Consider the following 19,850-nt stretch of genomic DNA (forward strand, 5'->3'; position numbering starts at 1 on the left):
TTGATTTGTTGTACCAACCCCAGTATTCCACATCACATCAACACACTGCTGTACCCCTACATGCCCTTTGTCTGTCTGTTAGTACATACAAAGGAGTGATGCTAAACATAAAAATCCAGATTTTCAGAAAATGCTGTTATCCTAACAAGTGTAGGGCACCCACATCTCTTTGCATTCCAGAGGTGGTGCCAGGAGGTTGGGATCAGCAGTAGGGAATCCCGTGAACTCAGTACATACAGAGAAGCCAGAATGATGTTGAAAGGTACTTGAGTCAGGCCATATTGTTCAAGAGCTGAAAACCTGTACACTGTACTGGTTGGACCCAGACAACTTAACTTGAACTTGGTTCCTGTTGAAATCCTGACTACCTTACCTGGGAATAAGCCCCATTGAACTCAGTGGGACTTCTGAGTAGACATGTAGGGGAATGCACTATAAGTCTGGATCAAATCCAGTGTCTGTAGAGGCACATCAGTTAATAGGCTATAATACATAAAATGGATTTAAGCACAGCAAAACCGAGTCTGCAATAACGATGCCTCTTATTCTGTAATATTTCCATTGAATGTAAGGGGTTTGAAGATCATGCTCTAAATATTTAAGGCTATCCTGAAATTCTGTCAGAGCAGAGAAGGCGATTCTAATGTGGGGTAAGTGTTCTAACATAGTCTCCTCTCTGATTTTAATTTTTTTGTTCAGCCTTGTTTCAATTCCCAGCCTTTGCCACTGAATCCTGTACGTCCTTTTGCAGCTCCATGAGACCAGCCACTATCCAAACGTATGCCCTTTATGTCATTTGTGTTCAGAATGACCGAGGCATGAGGTCTCTTGAAGCTAAAACCTCTTAAAGAGTAGATGAGTGCCATCTGGTGGGGAAGAATGGGGGAATAATCCATTCATTTCTTCCAGATTCAACCACAAGAGATCAGCCCTCCCCCGACAGCCAACTTAGATCGTTCCAATGACAAGGTGTATGAGAATGTCACAGGCCTGGTGAAAGCTGTCATAGAGATGTCCAGCAAAATCCAGCCAGCACCACCAGAAGAGTATGTCCCCATGGTGAAGGTAGGAGATGTGCTTCCAAAGCTTGTCCTCACCAGCACTTGCAATAGTTCTAGGAGAAAAACGCAAAACTGTGCTGATCTGCCACATGTGGAAGGGAGTGTGTGCAGTTGCACATGATGCTGAAGCTGCCCTGCATGGAGGGAGATTCAAGCTTTTGAGCCAAGCCTACATCTATATGACAGGGTCTGCGATTCCTTTGTGTTAGATTGTTCTTAGCATTTATATTGTGCTCTTAAATCTTCAAAGAAAGCATTTGATGTACATTATCTTCCTGGAATCTTTAGAACAAGCCTTTGAGGTAGGTTAGCATTTTATCCCACATTGCAGATGGGGATAATCAGGCTGAGAGAGCGCCTTTCCAAAGGCTGTCTAGAAGGGTTGCTTCTTCCGGATTTGTGGTTGGTCTCTTCTCTCACAACGTGCCTGGGAGTAAGGACCATTGAATACAGAGGGACTTACTGCCAAGCAAACATGCATAGGATTATGCTGGTAGTCAGTAGATTGCATCAGATGAGCTCCAGTTCACCCATAACCCCAGCAGCTGGGAGTTGTTTTCCTTTGACTGTACCAGTAACATGGGATATGTCGGAACCACACAGGCACAGTGACTTCCATTGTTCCTTCCCATTTGAACATTTCTTAAGGTGAGTTGGGCCACAGTTACTGCCGAAAGACTGTTATTGAGCATTCCAGGTAGACTAGTATAGAGTCACTGTGCGTAGTTCCAAGTTTTTGAATACTCTTTCTATAAGAAGTAGTTTGCTAGTCTGTAAAGGAATACAACACAGGGCTGTGTGTAAGACCATTTCTTCAATATACAGCAAAGCTCAGCTGTATATTTCAACCCAGCAACCCTGTGGCCACAGTGCCACATCACGACAACCCAGGATTTTTTTAAAACCCTAGGTTGTTGGGAACAAGCAGGAGTGAGCAAGCATGCTGGTTTCCAGCAGCTTGATTGTTTCCACTGCAGCTAAGCAACCCAGGAATACTCCATCTGTGGATTGTTTATTGTGACATCCAAACCCAGAACCCTGGGTTGTGGGGGTGGGAGTGAAACAATGCAAAGTTAGAATTGGGTTCCAAATCTAGGTTGTCTCTCCCCCAAACCAGAGTTCTGGGTTCAGAAGTCACTATCAATAAACCAGGGACACATTGTTGTTTAGGTCCAGCTGCTAGGGACCAGCATGCTCGCTCACTCCTGCTTGTTCATGACAACCCAGATTTCTTTTTTAAAAACTTGATTGTCGTGACATGTGACCGCAGCCAATGTGCCACACTGCTTCTCTGTAAAGCTAAAAGAAATCCAGGCATTAAAGGCTGATATTTCAAAGTCCTCAAACATTGAACTTGACTCTTTCAGCTCACCAATAAAACTGATTTTGGGGACTGCAGGCTAAGGGTTGCAGAGCATTCAGAATAGGCAGGAAGATTTTAAAAAACTCACTGCAAAATGTTTTTGAAGCTCTTGAAGCAGGGTTTATATTACTGTCTCTGTGTGTTGATCTGTAATTATGGTGCTCACTGTAATAGTAATTAATCATGTTTTGATTGTCTTTCACCAGGAGGTTGGTTTGGCACTACGAACTTTACTAGCAACGGTAGATGAGACCATCCCAGTACTCCCAACAAGCACTCATAGAGAGGTAGGAGCTGATTTATTAACACCACAGTTCTTGTGGACTTCTGAACTGTTTCTCAACACTTGGGGTACCAGTTCTAAATCAACAAGGTTTTGGTTTCTGTTCATGTACTGCCCATAATTAACTCAATATGGGAAGTTGCCATGCAAATTGAGTAGAGTCTGACACCAGAGGCACACAAAAGCCTGGATTTTTATGGAATCCATATATGACCTTATTAATCAATTACATTTCAATACCACCCAATAGCCAAAGCTCTCTGGGCAGTTCACAAAAATTAAAACTCTAAAGTACAACATGATAAAACATAATATAACGCTTGTTAAAGTTTAAAACAGAATAAGACCAGAGGAAAAACCATCAGGCAACAATCCAAAAACACAAACTGAAGAATTAGAAAGCCCAGGAAATGAAGACTTCACCTAAAAGGCCACAACCTAGGTGTGAGGCAAGCCTCTGTGGGGAGGACATTCCACAACTGGGACCACCACTGAAAAAGCCCTGTCCTTAATAGCCACTTGCCTCGCCTCATTTGGCAGGGGCAGCTGGAGAAGGGCTTCTGAAGATGATCTTACGGGCCAGGTAGATACATGCTTTTAGGTAACCTAGTCCCAAGTCATTTAAGGCTTTAAAAGTTAATATCAGCACTCTGAATTGGGCCCAGAAACAGACTGGAATCCAGTTAGATCAGAGTACTGGTGTAGTATAATATCAACCAGTCCGCATTAACAATCTTGCTGCCCTATTTTGGAGCAGCTGAAGTTTCCGGACCATTTTCAAAGGCAGACCCACATGTAATGCATTATAATAATCCAAACAAGAGGTTGCCAGAACATGAATAATTGTCCAGATAGGGTTGTAGTTCGCATATCAGCCTAAGCTGATAAAAGGTGCTCCGTGCCACTGAGTCCACCTGTGCCTCCAGTGACAATGCTGGATCCAAGAGCACCCCCAAACTACAACCGGATCCTTTAGGGGGAGTGCAACCCTCTCCAGAACAAGTTGAACACCATTTAGCCAGTCAGACAAATCACCCATTAATAGTACCTCCATCTTGTCTAGATTGAGTTTGTTTACTGGCCCTCATCCAGTCCATTACCACACCCAGGCACTGAATCATGAGACTCACGGCCTCACTTGAATTTGATGAAAAAGAGAGATAGAGCTGGGTGTTATCTGCATATTGATGACACCTCAGCCCCCATCTCCAGAAAACTTCCCGGGTTTCATGTAGATGTTAAATAGCATGTGGGATAAAATAGAGCCCTTTGGAACCCCTTAGCATAACTGCCAAGGCACAGAGCAATAATCTTCAGCACCACCTTCTGGAATTGGCCATCCAATTAGGAGAAGAACCACTGCAATGCAATACTAAGACTGATGGACTGAAAGCTGCTGAGAAGTCCAAGAGAATCAACAGGGTCACACTCCCACTGTCCCTCTCTCAGCAAACGTCACCCCCAGGGTGACCAAGGCAGTTTCTGTTCCAAAAATGAGGCCAGATAATCAATTTCATCCAAAAGTGTCTGGAGTTGGCAGGCAACCACTCACTCAAGCACCTTGCCCAGGAAGGGGATGTTAGCAACCAGCCTATAGCTGTTAACATCTTCCAGATCCAGGTTAGGCATCTTAAGGAGTGGCCTAATTCCACCAATATAGCCCACACAAAGGATGACTGAAGAATTTCAGTATGCTAAATTGTGACCACCTTTCCTTGAGAAATTGATAATGTCCTTTTCGCACCTACTCAAATAGTGCTACGGGGAAGTAGAATCATGATGTGTGCAATTTCAACTCATCCTCTGACTTTTGGGGACTAAAAATTGTGCAGACCAGGCCTACATAAATTAGAATAGGATCTGTTTCATACACCATGTAAGTGCCTACACAGAGCAGTCCTGTGATGATTGTGGCCATGTGGGGGAGGTGACATAGGATCTTATGGGGTCCCAGCAGTGATTCACACAAGCACAGAAAGTAGAAAATGTGCCATTGTATCAGTGATCGCCAAAAGCATGGCCAGGGTTAATAAATCGCTGCAAGGAAACTGTGTGGTGTCACTCCTCCATCACTTTTTCTAAACACTTACAGCCACGGGACTTCTCCACATTTGACCATGCGCGGTATTTGGCCATATATGACCTGAGCTGTTATAAGTAGTTATACTTACATAATACATCTAACATGCGGATGTGTGGCTGGCTGGAAGGTAGGCCAGCACAGCCCTGCTCCCCCGGTGTATATAGATTCTACACTGTTAAGAGTTGGATGTTAGTAGAGCCAGTTTCTCTAGCTGTAGAAACAAATGTGCATCCTGATTTATGCCATGTTTTTGATAGTTGGTTCTGCCTAATGTCCTAATTTCTAGAAAGTTATTCCTGGAATTAAGCAGGCTGTCCCAAATTACACCTGCCACCCAAATTCATTGATTTGACCACTTTTGAGTAAAAGTACGAAGGCAACCTTCTCTCAAAATGCCCAGTAGTGCTTCACAAAATATAAGCAACATTGAATTAATGACAAGAGTTTATAATAGTACTGACTTTAGTTGACAGAATGTAATCTCCTAAGACACACTGGTGTAGTTCACACGATCACGGCGATGAAATAAGTCATGGTGGCTTATTTCTGCTGCCATGCATGCTGGGGAGGATTTGCATCATTACTCTTGGCAGCGCAGCTTGTTGTGACATGCGAAGCCAGCCAGGGTAACAAGCCACCGAGATTCTTACAACAGCACAAAGGTTCTAGGTGGCTTGTTACCCATGGCAACAAGCGACCCTGGCTGGGTTTGCAATACGCAAGCAGTGCTGCTGAGGGTAATTATGCAAATCCCACCATGTGCAGGGGGTTTAGGATGTGGAATATGCCATTGTGGCTTATCCCCCCCTTTGTGATCTTGCAAACCAGCTCACTGTCAAGATCTCTTTAAGCGTGGTGCTGTTAAACCCTAACATACTTGAGCCACCCTCACAACATAAGGTAGATTCCTCCCACCATTCATAGTCATGCTATTACTCAGTGTCTTTTGAAGTGAAGCAGCCCATGTGATTAGAATCACCACCCTAACCTTTAATCCTTCGAATAGAAAAAATATCCTTACTCTATCGATAAAAGGGTGGCTTAGTCATTAAGAAATAATCTGTGCCGATCTAGGCGAGAGAGCAATACCAGCACACCTTTAAGGTGTGTACTGCTGGTGCAGTTCCATAGTTTCGTCATTTTGAAATACACGAGTTCAAGATGCAAAACAGGCCTCTTGTTGAAGCATTCTTTCTTGCAACTCTAGGATGTCTGTACATCAAGTCTTATTCATTTCCCCATGTGCCTAACTGGCTACAGTGATGGTAGTAGCACTGAAACAAAATCACTGCTTTAGTTGTAAAAACAAAACTTTACTTGTGCAGGGTGCATGTGTATGTCCTGAATCTTTTCTCTCTTGCAGATTGAGATGGCCCAGAAACTCTTGAACTCTGACCTTGCTGAACTGATTAACAAGATGAAGCTGGCTCAGCAATATGTTATGACCAGCCTGCAGCAAGAATACAAAAAGCAGATGCTCACAGCAGCTCATGCTCTGGCTGTGGATGCCAAAAACTTGCTGGATGTTATTGACCAGGCCAGGCTAAAATCTATTGGGCAGTCCAGGCCCCACTAAATACAGAGAGGATGGTGTTTTCATTGTAGTTTGGAGAGTACTGCTCACTTGATAAGCAACAATTAGCCTTCCAGCAGAAATGAGAATTGACCTTGTCTGGTCCTGGATATCCAGCCATTCCCATCCTGCTTAACAGAACGACAGCTGTTGGTTCTCTCTTCTATCTTCAAACATTTTTTAAAAAATAATCTACAATGCCAAGAAAGGTCTGAGATTGAAAACACAGTAATTTTCATGGAACTCTTATCTGAACAGAATCCCTCCCAGTGGAAGCCTATTTGAAATATTTCACATCATGTGGAACATGGATCTCTTCAAGGTTTAGAGACTCATTACAAACAAAAGCCCTTGGCAAATGAACTATCCAAACTGCAGGACTGAGATATTGTGAAGAATTCTGGGAAACCTCAGGGCTGAGAATTCTTGCTCACAATATGGGAACTGTCCAGACTGGAATACTTTTTTTATTAGGACACTTAATGCCACAAAATGCTAATCACAATTTACAGAGAAAGATTAAAAAGCTATATTTTCAAAATGTCTCATTTCAAAACAAACTAAAACCCTCTTCATCTGTTTCCCTGCCCCTTTCTGTGGATGTATGTGAACCATTGGAGCGGAAAGTAGTTGTAGACAGCAGAACTTGTCTTTTTCACCAGAATAATGCGCCAGTTTTTTGTAGCAGTCTTTTTCCTCAAAAGTGAAAAATAAAGAAGCTGCTTTGTACCAGAGCAACTCAAGAGCTGCATTTAGAAGAAAGTTCTGTAACCATACATGTTCTCCATTTTTATATAATTTATAAAGATTAAAGCCATGACGAATATTTTAAACATGCTTGAGTTGTTAACTCGCCTATTATAAGAACGCAGCTTTCCAGTTTTAAAAATGTTGTGCATGCACACCATTTTCTGGGGGACAATTAAGCAGCCAACATTTGAACTTGTAGAATTATTTTGTTTAAGGTGTGTCTATCTGTACAAAGGTGGTGCTGAGTCTTTGGAACCTAGCTCAGGTTCTCTCCAGTGCTGAACTCAATAGGAGTAAAAGCACAGGTTTTTTTTTTATTATGCAGTTTCCGGTTTTGGTGATACTCAATGAAGTTTATGTAACATAACATGAGCTACTTGGAGGATTTTGCATAGCTACTATGATAATCATTGCTTTAGGTCAGCTTTCCCCAACCTGGTGCCCTCCTGATATTTTGGACTTCATGGTGGCTGGTGTTGATGGGAGTTGGCCTATGGTCAAGAATCCTGTGAACTGTCATCCAAAAATATTTAGAGGGCACCAAGTTAGAGAATACTGCTTTAAATTGATGAACATTGATTGCAGGATGTTAACTTGGACCTGGCAGTATCTCTCTGAAAGAGCAAAGACACACCTTCTCTTACCCATTCTAGGTGTACTAGTACAAAACTGCTGCAGTGCTGAGGCCTCTGTAAGGGTAATGAGTATTCACTTTCAGGGACAGCATTACTTTTAAAAGCATGTAATGAAACAAGAAAAAGCAAAATGTTTTTGTATTCTCTCAATGGGGAAAGACCTTTCAAAAATTAGTTGACAAACTTCAACCTAAGCTTTGTACCATCAGCTGGTTTTGAAGACCCAATAATGGTACAGTTAAGTTATACCCCATCTTTTCTTGTCACTTTATTGCTTTTCCCCCACAGGAAGGGCTTTCTTTTGAGTTTTTCCACCGAGAAAAACGTATTTGCATAATTATGCAACCTCCCAGGAGATAGATAGAATGCTAGACCCTACTCAAGTGCCTATTATTAACCAAAGTTTTCTGAAATACATAGCTAATAAATAGAGGGGTTTTTAAACAAACAAAAAAACTATTATACAAATCTTATCTCCAGTACTATTAGTAATAGTTCAAAAAAGTTGCAAGTTCTGGATGGCTAGCCAACGTTTACTTGCCACCTACTGGCCTTCCCCAACACAGAAGGGACAGCTTTGTCTATTGTCACATTGTTTGAAAGGACCCTCTAATGACTGCAGGAGTGATCTCCCAGCTCAGGATTCGTATGCTGAATGAGGTCATGATACCCTGGCCATATTTCTAGATCAGTCATGGATACATTCCAAATCTTGGTAGTGGAGAATTAAAGAATGGTTTATAGTTTTAAAGTGTGTGTCGAAAATCATGCCCAGAAGAGTTTCAAAAGCAAGCCAGATTTTATAATAATTCATTTACAAGCTTGTATCTTTATTATAAAGAGTACAAAAAGCTAGCTTAGTCAAAGAGACCAAAGCCCATGTCATCATCAGATTCTTCAGACTCTTCTTTCTTCTCTTCCTCTTTCTTCTCCTCAGCTGCAAAATAATTAATATTGATTAGAGACTATGGTAATCCCCATTTGTGAGATTAAAATGTTGAAAACCCAGTAAGATGTTTAAATATACAATCACACAACTATGGTAGGTACCTTTACCATCACAGCTAATTCCAGAAACTGAATGAAATGGAATACTTATTGGGGAAAAATAGACTAGAACATAAGAGCCCTGCTGGGTCAGACCAAGGGTCCATCTAGTCCAGTATTCTTTTCACACAGTGGCCAATCAGCTGTCAACTAAGACATGTCCCCCAGCCAAACTGGTATACATAGGCATATTGCGTCTGATACTGGAGGCAGCACATATCTATCAGGACAAGTAGTCACTGACACCCTTATCCTCCAGGAATTTATCTAACCCCCTTTTAAAGCCATCCAAACTGGTGGCCATCACTACATCCAGAGGTAGCAAAATTCCGTAATTTATGACTAACAGCTACAGAGACCCCATAGCACAGCTGGAAGATTTGACAGTCACTTTCTGGGGAAAATTTCATCCCAGTTAATGCATCCAGGCCAATGTTCACTCACCAGGAGCAGCACCACCAGCAGGTGCCCCTCCACCAGCGGGGGCTGAAGCGGCTGGAGCACCACCACCAACTCCGACGTTACAGATGAGACTTCCAATATCAATGTTGGCTAAAGCCTAGTCACATTAAACAGATGGTAATGAGAAAAGTTTTAAGCACAAGTGTTTGAGAACCACACATTGTCGTACAATAATCTAGAGTCTGCAATGCATTTCTGCAATACTTAGTTGCGGTAGAAAAATCAGCAATGCCATCTACAGAATGTTCCCATGCCTAAATATAAAGCACCGCCTATACCAACGCTATAGATGCGCGCACGCGCACACACACACACACACACTTTGTTTGAAGGTTTTTGATGCAATACTTAGTATTGTGGCCCATCCTTACAAATGTTTACTTAAACCAGAGGTGGGTGACATGTGGCCATTTTGGCCTACAACTCCTATGATCTCTCACATTGGCTGTGCTGGTTAGAGCTAATAATTGTAGGCCAAAATATCTGAAGGGCCAGATTTTGCCCACCCCTGACAAATGGATACTTTCACTTTGTTTTCTTTTTTTAAAAACTAAACCACTAGAACACTCAACCACTGCCTGACATTCACCCTCTTGAGCTAGTAGTAATCCATCCACCTCTCTCCTGCTAGCAGCCTGCCAACCCCCCTTTCACAAAACACCCTCAGATCTCTGGAATATGTAGTTCTTTACATGAATGTATTGCACTAGACTTCCACTGGATGGCATTACCTCAGTGATCTTACCTTTGCAAACAGACCAGGCCAGAAAGGTTCAACGTTAACTCCAGCTGCTTTGATAAGGGCATTGATTTTGTCCTCCTAAACAAAACATAAGAATACTATTAAAGAAATTAATCCTGCATCATATCTTGCCTCCCCCCGCCCCCAAAGTGCATGCAGTTTCACTTCAGGCATCAAATCAAAGGCATTACTCAACATACCTTACTCAAACATGTTTGCTTGAGCCAGCAGATGCAGAACATACAATTAATTAGACCAAAACAGTCTGACTAGACTTTGTAGTAAAAATATCCTATTTGGAAAGCTAAAGATGGGTTTTCTTAGCAGTGGTAATATGAAATAAGGATTTCAATTTACCCAGGACCACTTAGTTGATTAGGCTGAGAGGTTTGGGATCTTATGAGGTGGAGATAGGACACATGTACACACCAATGTAGATGAAAGAAACGGAGATTTATTGAAATAAGAAATAAGCAAAAGTAGAACCACCTCAAAGAGTTGCACTCTCTGAGTCTTAAGAGGTTGCATGCCTCCTAGCTACAAACTTGGCTACAAAGAAATCTCAAAATGTTTCAGGCGCCCTGAGGCTTAAGAGGTTGCATGCCTCTTAGGTAGGAGCTTATCACAAAACAATCCTCAAGAAGCCGCACACTTCTTGGTCAAAACTTAGTTACCCAAATGTGGTGCATTAAATGACTAAATATACAGTTAGTCCCTGTTTGTTGCTCAGCTCCAGATCAGTATACACCGCAACTGGCCCACTGAGGCAACAGTGATACAGTGTCAGCCAGGCCCAAGCCTAAGCCTGCTGTCTTATATCCCAAACCGCGAGTATGACAGAACAAAAATATCTGCGCCTTATCTAAGCCCCGGACAGTAAAATCCTTGCCCTGAATTCTACCCAACACACACTCACTGCACACTATCAAGTTCTTGGCCAGAGCACTTAATACGTGTCCCAAGGGTACTGTTGGTATGTGCACATTCGAACGATCCAGATGCAACCATGTCCCTCCTGAACAATGGCAGATTCAGGAGTTTTATACCCTTTTTCCTCCATTGGGGTGGGGCCTATGACATCCAACAGGGGTTCAGTATGTTCTTTGTTGATAATACATCCTGTTCCCAATTTTCAGGATTGACCTTGTTACTGACAGACACCTCCTTCTGACTCCCCAATGTTTCTCAAGGTTGTTTCTGTAGTCATAATGTGCCATGCTCCATTATCAGAGCATCTGCAGACACCCCTCTTTTATTGGCCCATTACCATCTTCTGTAACTGATACTTTGGCAATCTTCAGCACATACCAGCACACCCCCATTTGGCCTTCCTGCAAGAAAGCCATTCATTCTCCACTCACACCTCCCCTTCTTGACCAGGGCTAGAATACTTCATATGCACATGACATGGAATGGTTGAAAGTTAACCTTTTCACATTTCATGATGTTCTCAATGGACACTTAAATGTTTTGGGTTACAGGGTAGTTCAGGATGTTTACAATTCATGTTACATTCAGGGTCAAACTTTGCATGCGATTTGCTTCACACCACATTTGTTACATTTCAAGAGGACAAGAGTTCATTGTGGTGTCTGAAGTCTACAAGGTTATCTACAAGGAGCAGGAAGAGAAGTTACAGAGGGAAGCAATCTTCATTGACAAAAATCAAGTAAAGGTGGATTTAAGAAATGAGAAATTAATCAAAGCGGTAAGATATTAGAAGTAAGATATAAACTTATTTAAGGGAAATATACATGGATGTAAGGAGATGTAGAGAAGACAACATGAAAAAATAGGAAAAATAAAACCACACTGTCAGTAAAGACAATGCCTAGCTAAGTAATCTATGATACTCTTGTCTTTAATTACCATTTTGGGAAGGAATTCCATGCAGGCAAGTGTGCTGGCTGATTGAGTAGGAAAAGATCAGCATCTTTGCTTTCTCCTTGCTGCACAAACAGGCCAGGGCAACCTAGAAATGGGCTGCTTTAAACACACTGCGTGACCAACATAAGAGGGATGGACTACCATCTTGTAGCAACTCAAAGTGGTACACTTTTGAGCAAGCTATGCTGCCACCATCAGCCCACTTGGTTTGTATGCTGGACCATGGAGGAGGCAAAGGTCCTTTCTGTACTCTAGGACTGTACTCCAGGAAAATAGGAATTCACCATAAGAAACATCCAGCATAGAAATCAAGCAAGCTGGCAAAAAACACTTCCACCTAGCCTGCAAAATGTTTTATTTGCCTGTTTTTTACCCATAAGATGGGCTGGTAGACCAAGTGCTCTGCCCATCCTCCACCAGCCCATCATGAGTAACAAAAAGGCAAGAAAAGCATTTTGCAGGCAAAAAACTTTTTGCAACTAATTTTAAAAGCTGTTGTAGTTATAAAGAGGCATAAAACTCAATCCACATCCCAAAGATGAGAGCAAGCTCACTGCCATATGTTAAGTGCAGAGCAGGCCCCTTTAAGAGACATCCTCCCTACCAGGTGCTGCAAGCAGCCATACAGTTATGAAGAGAAGGTATTTCCCCATGGCAACCCTACCCCCAAGGGCAGTTTATATCACAGAATCTACACAGGGGATCTACAACACAGTCTTCCCATGATATTGTTATATTCGGTCACTTGCTTAACGTGCCTAAATTTCAGCCACTCACCACTTAGTTCTGGGGTATAAAACTGCCCCATGGGTTTTTCCAGAGAAAACTGGCCTACCGAAGCAGGCTTACAGACCCTGGGGGTCAGTAGGTAGGCACAACCCTTGGGATTTCATTGGGGAACATTTATCTCACCAGAGACAGATTTGTTATGGAGGTAGAAAAATACCCCACAAGATCCCAAAACATTCGTTCTTAGCAATATATGTTTTACCTTGCCAGTTTATACAACTCTTCTAAATTTTTGAATGTATGAATACTTCTTCTGACACCACAGACACGTTTCATTTCACCGCATCGGGATACGTCGGGAAATGGCTTAGGGTAGTAAAATAACCCACAAACACGTCGGCGTGTCTTGTTGTTTTTACAAACACTGATTGAGGATTAAGGCATCACTCGTTGTACGCACTGAGTAATGAAAGCGCTACTGCCGCAGGAACCAACATTCCCTGAAATGCCACCCAGCAACTGGGAAGGGCGCTTTCCCGCCAGCTTGGGACGGGGCCTCACCACTCTCCTTCCAGCGGAAGGCTGAGACTGGGCTGTATTTTGCCCGCCAGTCCCGCGCAAGTGCTTCTCCACGGGGAGAGGGAAGCGAGTTCTCAGCTGCCCAAGGCTGGGCCTGGCCTTCCTCAACGCGATGCCCTCCAGATGGCTCACCCCGGCCAGCACGGCCACCGGCCAGGAACGCCGGGCGCTGCAGTCCGAGGTCGGGGAACGGCGATTTCGACGCCGGTGGGGCTGCGCCAGAATCCGGGCCGAGCCACACAGCTCAGAAGCCGCCTCCGACTGCCACAGCTGGGGCCGCCACCCCGACGCTGCCTCCCCGGCCCTGGGCGTCTCCGTTCCACCGCTGCGGAGAACGCAAGAACTCTCGGCCAGGCCGGCGGCACGCGCGCAACACCCGGGGGCGCTCCGACGCCCGTTCAGACGGCAAGGGGTCCTACACGCGCCGCGGCCCAGCCAGCGCGAAGCACCGCGTAGCTCCCCCCGCCGGGGAGCGCCGGGGCGGCGGGGCTTTTCTCCCGCCTCCCTCCCGAGGGCAGCGCAGAGCGGCGCCACGAGGCCGCCGCCCCGGCGCATGCGCCGTGAGCCCGCCCCGCGCGCCGCCTCACCCACCGTGACGGCGACCTCGTCGTCGTGGAGGATGAGGGCGGAGTAGATGCAGGCGAGCTCGGAGACGGAGGCCATGTCGGGGCGGTGCGCGGCGCCAGTCGCCGGCTGCGAATCGGCCTTAGCTTCGGCTGAAGGACGCAGCGCCTTGCGCGCCGCCGAGGCAGAACGGGAAAGAAGGCCCTCCCCTCGTGACGGGGACTTATACCCCCGCTCTCAGCCAATCGCGAGTCGCCTCAGTCGGATCCTCGCCAATGGCGGAGGCGGTGGGTGTCCAGGGGCCAATCGTGCCGGGGCGCAGGCGGGCCTCAGGCAGGAGCCACGTTCCCGCGAGCGCCGAGCGAAACCAATCATGCTGAGGAACACTCCCGGGTGGCGCGAGGGACGCATAGAGACGGGGAGTTCTGCACCAATCAGTGAGGGCGATGTTGCTCTCGGGCGGCGAAGCCCCGTGACGCTGATACCATAGACTTAGAAATTTTCTGCTTTAGAGCCAACGTAGAAACAGGAACAGTGGAGCGTGAAGGAGACGCGGATGGCCGACGGCCGGAGACGGGAGAGCCGAGGTCACCCATCCCACAGTCCGGCGAGGGCGCCTCCGGGCGCGCGCGGGGAGCCTCGTTTGAAGCTTGGCGGCCGCCGAGGAGGCCGGTTGCAGCGGCGCCCCCCCCCCCCGCAGAAGCCCTTTCCCAACTCGGGGCCTCGTTTGAGGAGGGAAACTCGCCACGGCCTCGGGCGCGCACTTCGTTCCGCAAGCCCTGGCCGGCAAATTCCAGCCCCGGCGCGGTGCGTCACCCCCAATGAACTGGGGAAGGGAGAGCGCAGAGCTGCAGGTCTGAAGTGCTGGCAGAAACGCACACGCGGGCGTATATATACACACATATATGTGTGTGTGTGTGTGTGTGTATAACACTTTGCTTCGTTTGCCTCAAGGGCCAATACACCTAAGCTGCCCCTTAGGCCCCCCTCGCAGCCCCAATCCAGCCTTCGGGCGCGTGCAAACGCCTCGCGCGCCGTTGATTTGAAAAGCGCGCGCGGGTCTCCCGCGCGAAGCGATGCTTGGGTCGGAAGGAGCCCGGATTCTTCGTGTCCGTCTTGCCCATCTCCACTCCCCATCCAGTCACAGCAACGGCGCAATGCTAGCGATTTCGCCACTCTTTTCTATGGGAAGCCCACTGAAACCGGACGTTTGGATAGGCTGTCATTGTACGCTTTGTCTCTCCCTCTCTCATTCCCCGGGGATAGAGGCGCTTTTTCATCCCCCCCCCCGGAAGTTTAGTTTGTGTTCCACGTGAATCTTGCTCTAGCTCTACGGGTGGTGGTGGACGTCGGTAGCCAATGACAAGCCACGGGGAGAGCCCGCCTTCTCCGGCGGAGGGGTAGAAAGGAAACGCAGGAGAGTGATTGACATTTACGGAAGTATCTGAGCAGCCGAGCCGTGCGAGGGGCGGTGCTTCTTGGCTTTCCCCAACCTGGAGCCCTCCGGGGGTATTGGACTACATCTCCCAGAATCCCCCAGCTGGCTGGGGGATTCTGGGAGGAATCGTCCGACACAGCTGGGGGGCACCCGGTTGGGGAAGGCTGCTGTACTCCTTCCTCTCCGCCTGCAGCCAAAGGAAGGGGATGGGGCGGAACGGCTGGAGAGGAGCAGAGCTCCCGGCCTGGGCCGTCCCCCCGGCTTGTATGTGTCCAGTGTTAGGCCTGCGTAGAGTAGACCCATTGAAATGAATGGGACTTAAGTTAGCCTGTCATTGGATAGAGCCCACTCAGAGCGTTGGATCGGTCCCGTGCTTCGTGAGACGCGCCCTCCGGATGCCCGGCTTCCCGGGGCTTCCCCATGTGTTTGACCGCCCCCAGGCCTCGGAGTCATAAAATCACGAGGCTGACACGTGTTTGCCTGCCTCTCGCTTCCACCTTCTCCACCTTATGCTTGGTCCTGGACGAGTGTGTCGATTTGACCTGTGTCGCAGAGACCCAGCTGGATCAGACGGGGGGGGGGGGGTAAATCTCCCCCAGCTTTGCCCACTTGGGTTCTCCGTGTTGCTGCATTTTAAATTGGGCTCAGAAGCAGACCTGGAAGCCAGCGGAGGCAAGAAAGGGCTGGTGTAATACGTTCATAACACCTAGTCCCAGGTAAAATTATCATTGCAATGACCGGACTGGCTTCAAAGTAGCCCCGCGTACCACGTAATTCAAACAGGAAGTTTTGCAAGACGATTTTCCCTTTCCACACTTTTAACAGTCCTCACATTTGGAGAGATTTGGCTGGCAGCCAGAAACACATCTCTGGTGGTAGAATGCAGGCTGAACTTTCATTTAGTCCAGTAAAAATAAGATTAAAAATAAAAATAATTGCAAGAGAATTTACGTTTTTGAGAGACCAATCAGACTAGTATAAGAAATAATGTACTAGAAGTTGCACTCTCCATCTCGATGTGAAACATCCCATCCCCTCCCCCAGTCGTTATTTGAAATGGCTGAAAACTACCACTTGACACTGTAGTACCTTCACTTCTATGAGTCCCCACCCCGTCTTCTTTTTATAAATTAAGTTTGTAAACATTGAAACATTTAATAGGGTCATGTTTCTGTCTATATTAGCACAAAAATTATGAAAAAACACTAACATGCCAAAAGCTTGTAAATTTCCTTTGCTCTATCAGCGTTAACATCTGTTGATGTTAACAGTGACTGGCTCCATCACAGTTCTGTTGTTAATATTCAAACAGCCTCTAGCTTTACACACTCTGCATATAATTGTGCACTTAAGTCCATTTTTTCTGCAGCTGCATTTCATTGTGTCACAGCTGCTTTTGCACCTGCACATGAGTGACTATTAGCAGGAGCTGGTGAAAGATCTATCATACCATCAAGTTCCTTCCGTCGCCACTCGTTAAGACTCAAGCTTGAAATGTCCTTCACAGTCCGCTACCTTATACACTTTCTAGATGTGGTATTTCCATAGCACAACTGGAGGCACTTGTTCAGGCTGAAGAAACGATGAATTAGCCACTTTCTCAGAAAATACCCAGCTGCAACATTCATCCAATGCTGAAGCACTGACCAGGATTCATAGACCTCTTTCACCAGCTGCAGTAATGATAGACTGGGAAAGATCTTGATGAAGAAACAGCAATACTTGTTTTTGAAATTCACCACTCCCCATCCTTATGTGTACACAAAGTCTATTCCCAAGTCTATACAACAGTGGTAGGAAACCTTAGGCCTGGGGCCAAATCCAGCCTTCCTGGGGCCCAATATTGGGATTCCCCAGATGACCACACCCCCTTCCCTGGCCCCACCCCCTTGACTGCTGGTCATTTGGTGGTTTCGCAGCTTTTGTGCCATTTCTCCCTCATTTTAGAAGGTTGAAATGCCCCTCCTAAGACTTAGTTCCTGGCACTAAGAATTTTCAGCTACAATATGCTGCTGTTTCTTGTATTTTTGGCCCCAATCCCTTTGCCTTTGGCCCTGTCCCCCTTTGTCTTCGACTCTGCCCACCACTGGAATGTAGCCCCCAAGAGCTTCTCCAAAGCTGAATTTGGCCTTCAGGCTGAAAGAGGTACCCCACCCCTGCCATAAAACCTGGAAGGTGTATCACAATCAAAGAAGGCATATGCAAATAGTAACAGTTTGGATATTTCTTCACTAAGTTTTAATGTTCTAGTCCTTTAATGTCCCTTTTCTTTGACTCTGGAAAGAAATACAATGTCTTGCTTGCTGTGGTGGCGTAAAAACAAAGCAGGATGAGCAGATCAGTGTCATCTCCTACAAGGACAGTGTCAGTGGACTGGGCTAGCTTGACAGCTGTATGAACAATCAAAACATCAGCATTCGCATAGCTTGAAGTACTGTAAATCCCTTGTCCTTCAGATGTGTTGTAAGTGCACTGATGAATCATGGTTTATTTGATTTGCATGAAAGGAATTTTTGTTTGTTGATCTTTAGTTTCATTTTGGTAGTGAAGATTCTTTCTCGACCAACACTTCTAGATCTGCTGGTGTGTGCTATGTCCATTTGTATATCCATCAAACACTATTGTAGCTGCTGGGTAATATTAGTGTACATCTGCGGTCTCTAGTGCCAATGTGTCCATAGACACCTCTATGGCTACCTGCCAGGGTCCTTGCCCCTTCTGATTTTTTTTTTTGGGGGGGGGTCTATTAATTAAAAAAATAACTGGGAGGCTGGCATGCTGCAAAGCAAAGTGCTGGCCTCTTGTGCCAAGAATGCCTCTGGGCCCCAGAGGGTTCCTGCAGCCCAGTACTTTGTACTGAAGTATGCCTAGTCACCCAGAAAAAGGTACATTTGGTGTGGTAAGGAGCAAGGGAGGTGGTTTGGCTGTGCTGTGCTATATGTGTTTTGTGTGTGCGCACGTGTTACCTGGTTTGTTGGTGTTACCCTGATGTTGTGTGTGTTTTGCATAGGTATACCTGTGTGTTTTGCCCAATGGGGTTGTATGTGTGTCTGTGTTTGGGTTTTTCTCTGAGCCTCACCAGTGTGTGCTCTGTGAAATGGATATTATCTTGTGCTTCATGGAGGGAAATATGTGATTTGACATTTGGGGCTCAGACCCCACACCTCTGCCCTGTACTCAGTTTCTTGGACAAGCTACCTCTCTCTGAGCCTTATCAGTTTGCCTTCTGTGAAACGGGTATTGAAGCAGAAAACTATGGGTACAAAAGAGTGGTTTTATGTTTTCGAACTCAGACCCCCATCTCTGCCTTGTACTTATGTTCTTGGGCATATTATTTTTCTTTTAGTCTCACCAGCTTGCCATCAGGGAAATGGGTGTTTTGTGACCAGCCCCATCCACCATGGCAGCAGGAATTTCTTTTATATGTCTGTTTGGAAAAACCACTGTAACTCTCCCCATCTCCTGTCTCACTTTGGAGTATCTCATGCCCATCTGCTGGCCCAGATGCCCAAGTCCTGGCCAGAACTAAGGAGTTTGTGTGTAGATTTTTGAACCTACAAGGTAGACACATTTAATTCACACTCTGCATTGTGCTCAGTTCAGAAAAGGAAAGAAGTGCAAACCAGAAAATCAGCTACTAATGCAAGATGTACTATTTCAGCGCATCCATCAATATCATTACTAAGACTTAACCTGGCTCAGTAAAACAGTGGCAAATCCACAGATTCCAAGTCACATTGAAAATGGATAGCACATCCTCTAACAATGACAGTTTGGTGCTTGGTCATCATTACTTGTGGATGTACCACAAGCAAGCAATGCATTACAGGGCACTGTTTGTGCAATGGATTCAAACTGAGGTGCACAGCCTCTTGCAAATGTGTGGATTGGTGCTGAAACCCACATAATAATGACCATGTCAGTATCTAGGTTTATATGTGCATTGAAAGCATCAAATTGTATGATTTAATATTGCAATATTTACTTGAAAATTTAGTTCAAAAAATGATGTCAATCAAAATATACTGTCTGCATGTAACTGATTTTGGACTGCTTACTCCAGGGGCCCTGTTACTGCTTAGGTAGCCTTTTATAACATTGAATCATATTTTTCTGGATTTTCTAGTCAGAGAAATGTTCCTACAAAAACAAAACGCCTTTACACATTTCAACAAAAGCTTTGTGCAAACATCATTTCAAAGGTCTTTTCTCAGATTTGCCTAGACTAACTTGTGAGAGAGCCAGTGTGGTGTAGTGGCTAGAGTGTTGGACTGGGAGCTGGGAGATCCAGGTTCTAGTCCCCACTCAGACATGGAAGCTCACTGGGTGACTTTGGGCCAGTCACAGACTCTCAGCCCAACCCACCTCACAGGGTTGTTGTTGTGAGGATAAACTGGAGGATTGTGTAAGCCGCCTTGGGCTCCTTGAGGAGGAAAAAAGGCGGGATATAAATGTAATAAATAAATAAATAAATAAATTGTGAGAAGCAAGGATCACCCATGATGTTCAGCAGGTGACAACTGGTTGACAAAAAGGATGATTAATTTCAAATGGAATATGCCCCATTTTTATCCCTGTAAGATCAGGGGAGGAGGTTGACTAGAAGAGTGGATCCTCCATTTAGATATGGCCATGGAAGCTTGTTAGGCTTAAA

General features: G+C 45.5%; 2 protein-coding genes across 38 annotated transcripts in view; one reads left to right on the forward strand and one right to left on the reverse strand.

The window, feature by feature from the left end:
- The window catches only part of PTK2 (protein tyrosine kinase 2), a 332,755-nt gene extending 324,259 nt beyond the window's left edge, over positions 1-8,496 (forward strand). For 34 of the 36 annotated variants that reach the window (XM_084848676.1, XM_084848672.1, XM_084848681.1 and 31 more), the window contains 3 exons: positions 910-1,065; positions 2,631-2,711; positions 6,154-7,861. In XM_084848676.1, the coding sequence (XP_084704802.1) occupies positions 910-1,065; positions 2,631-2,711; positions 6,154-6,366 (450 nt within the window). In that variant the 3' untranslated portion in view covers positions 6,367-7,861. Of the gene's footprint in view, positions 1-909; positions 1,066-2,630; positions 2,712-6,153 lie in introns of all 36 variants that reach the window. The other 2 variants (XM_084848678.1, XM_084848675.1) reach the window with 2 other exon arrangements.
- A 61-nt stretch (positions 8,497-8,557) lies between these two features.
- RPLP1 (ribosomal protein lateral stalk subunit P1) lies at positions 8,558-13,959 on the reverse strand. 2 transcript variants are annotated; one of them, XM_084848691.1, is made up of 4 exons: positions 13,786-13,959; positions 10,003-10,077; positions 9,240-9,354; positions 8,558-8,685 (listed from the first exon to the last, which is right to left on the reverse strand). In XM_084848691.1, exons 1-4 carry the CDS (start codon positions 13,855-13,857, stop codon positions 8,606-8,608), a joined length of 342 nt encoding a protein of 113 aa, XP_084704817.1. In that variant the 5' UTR covers positions 13,858-13,959; the 3' UTR covers positions 8,558-8,605. The 2 variants fall into 2 exon arrangements, with proteins under 2 accessions (XP_084704817.1, XP_084704816.1); XM_084848690.1 differs by having other exon boundaries at positions 13,327-13,959.
- Between the last annotated feature and the right edge of the window lie 5,891 nt (positions 13,960-19,850).

The sequence above is a fragment of the Heloderma suspectum genome, chromosome 4, assembly GCF_057233095.1.
Source record: "Heloderma suspectum isolate Gila_16-S chromosome 4, 16-S_ref, whole genome shotgun sequence".
Lineage (NCBI taxonomy): Eukaryota > Metazoa > Chordata > Lepidosauria > Squamata > Helodermatidae > Heloderma > Heloderma suspectum.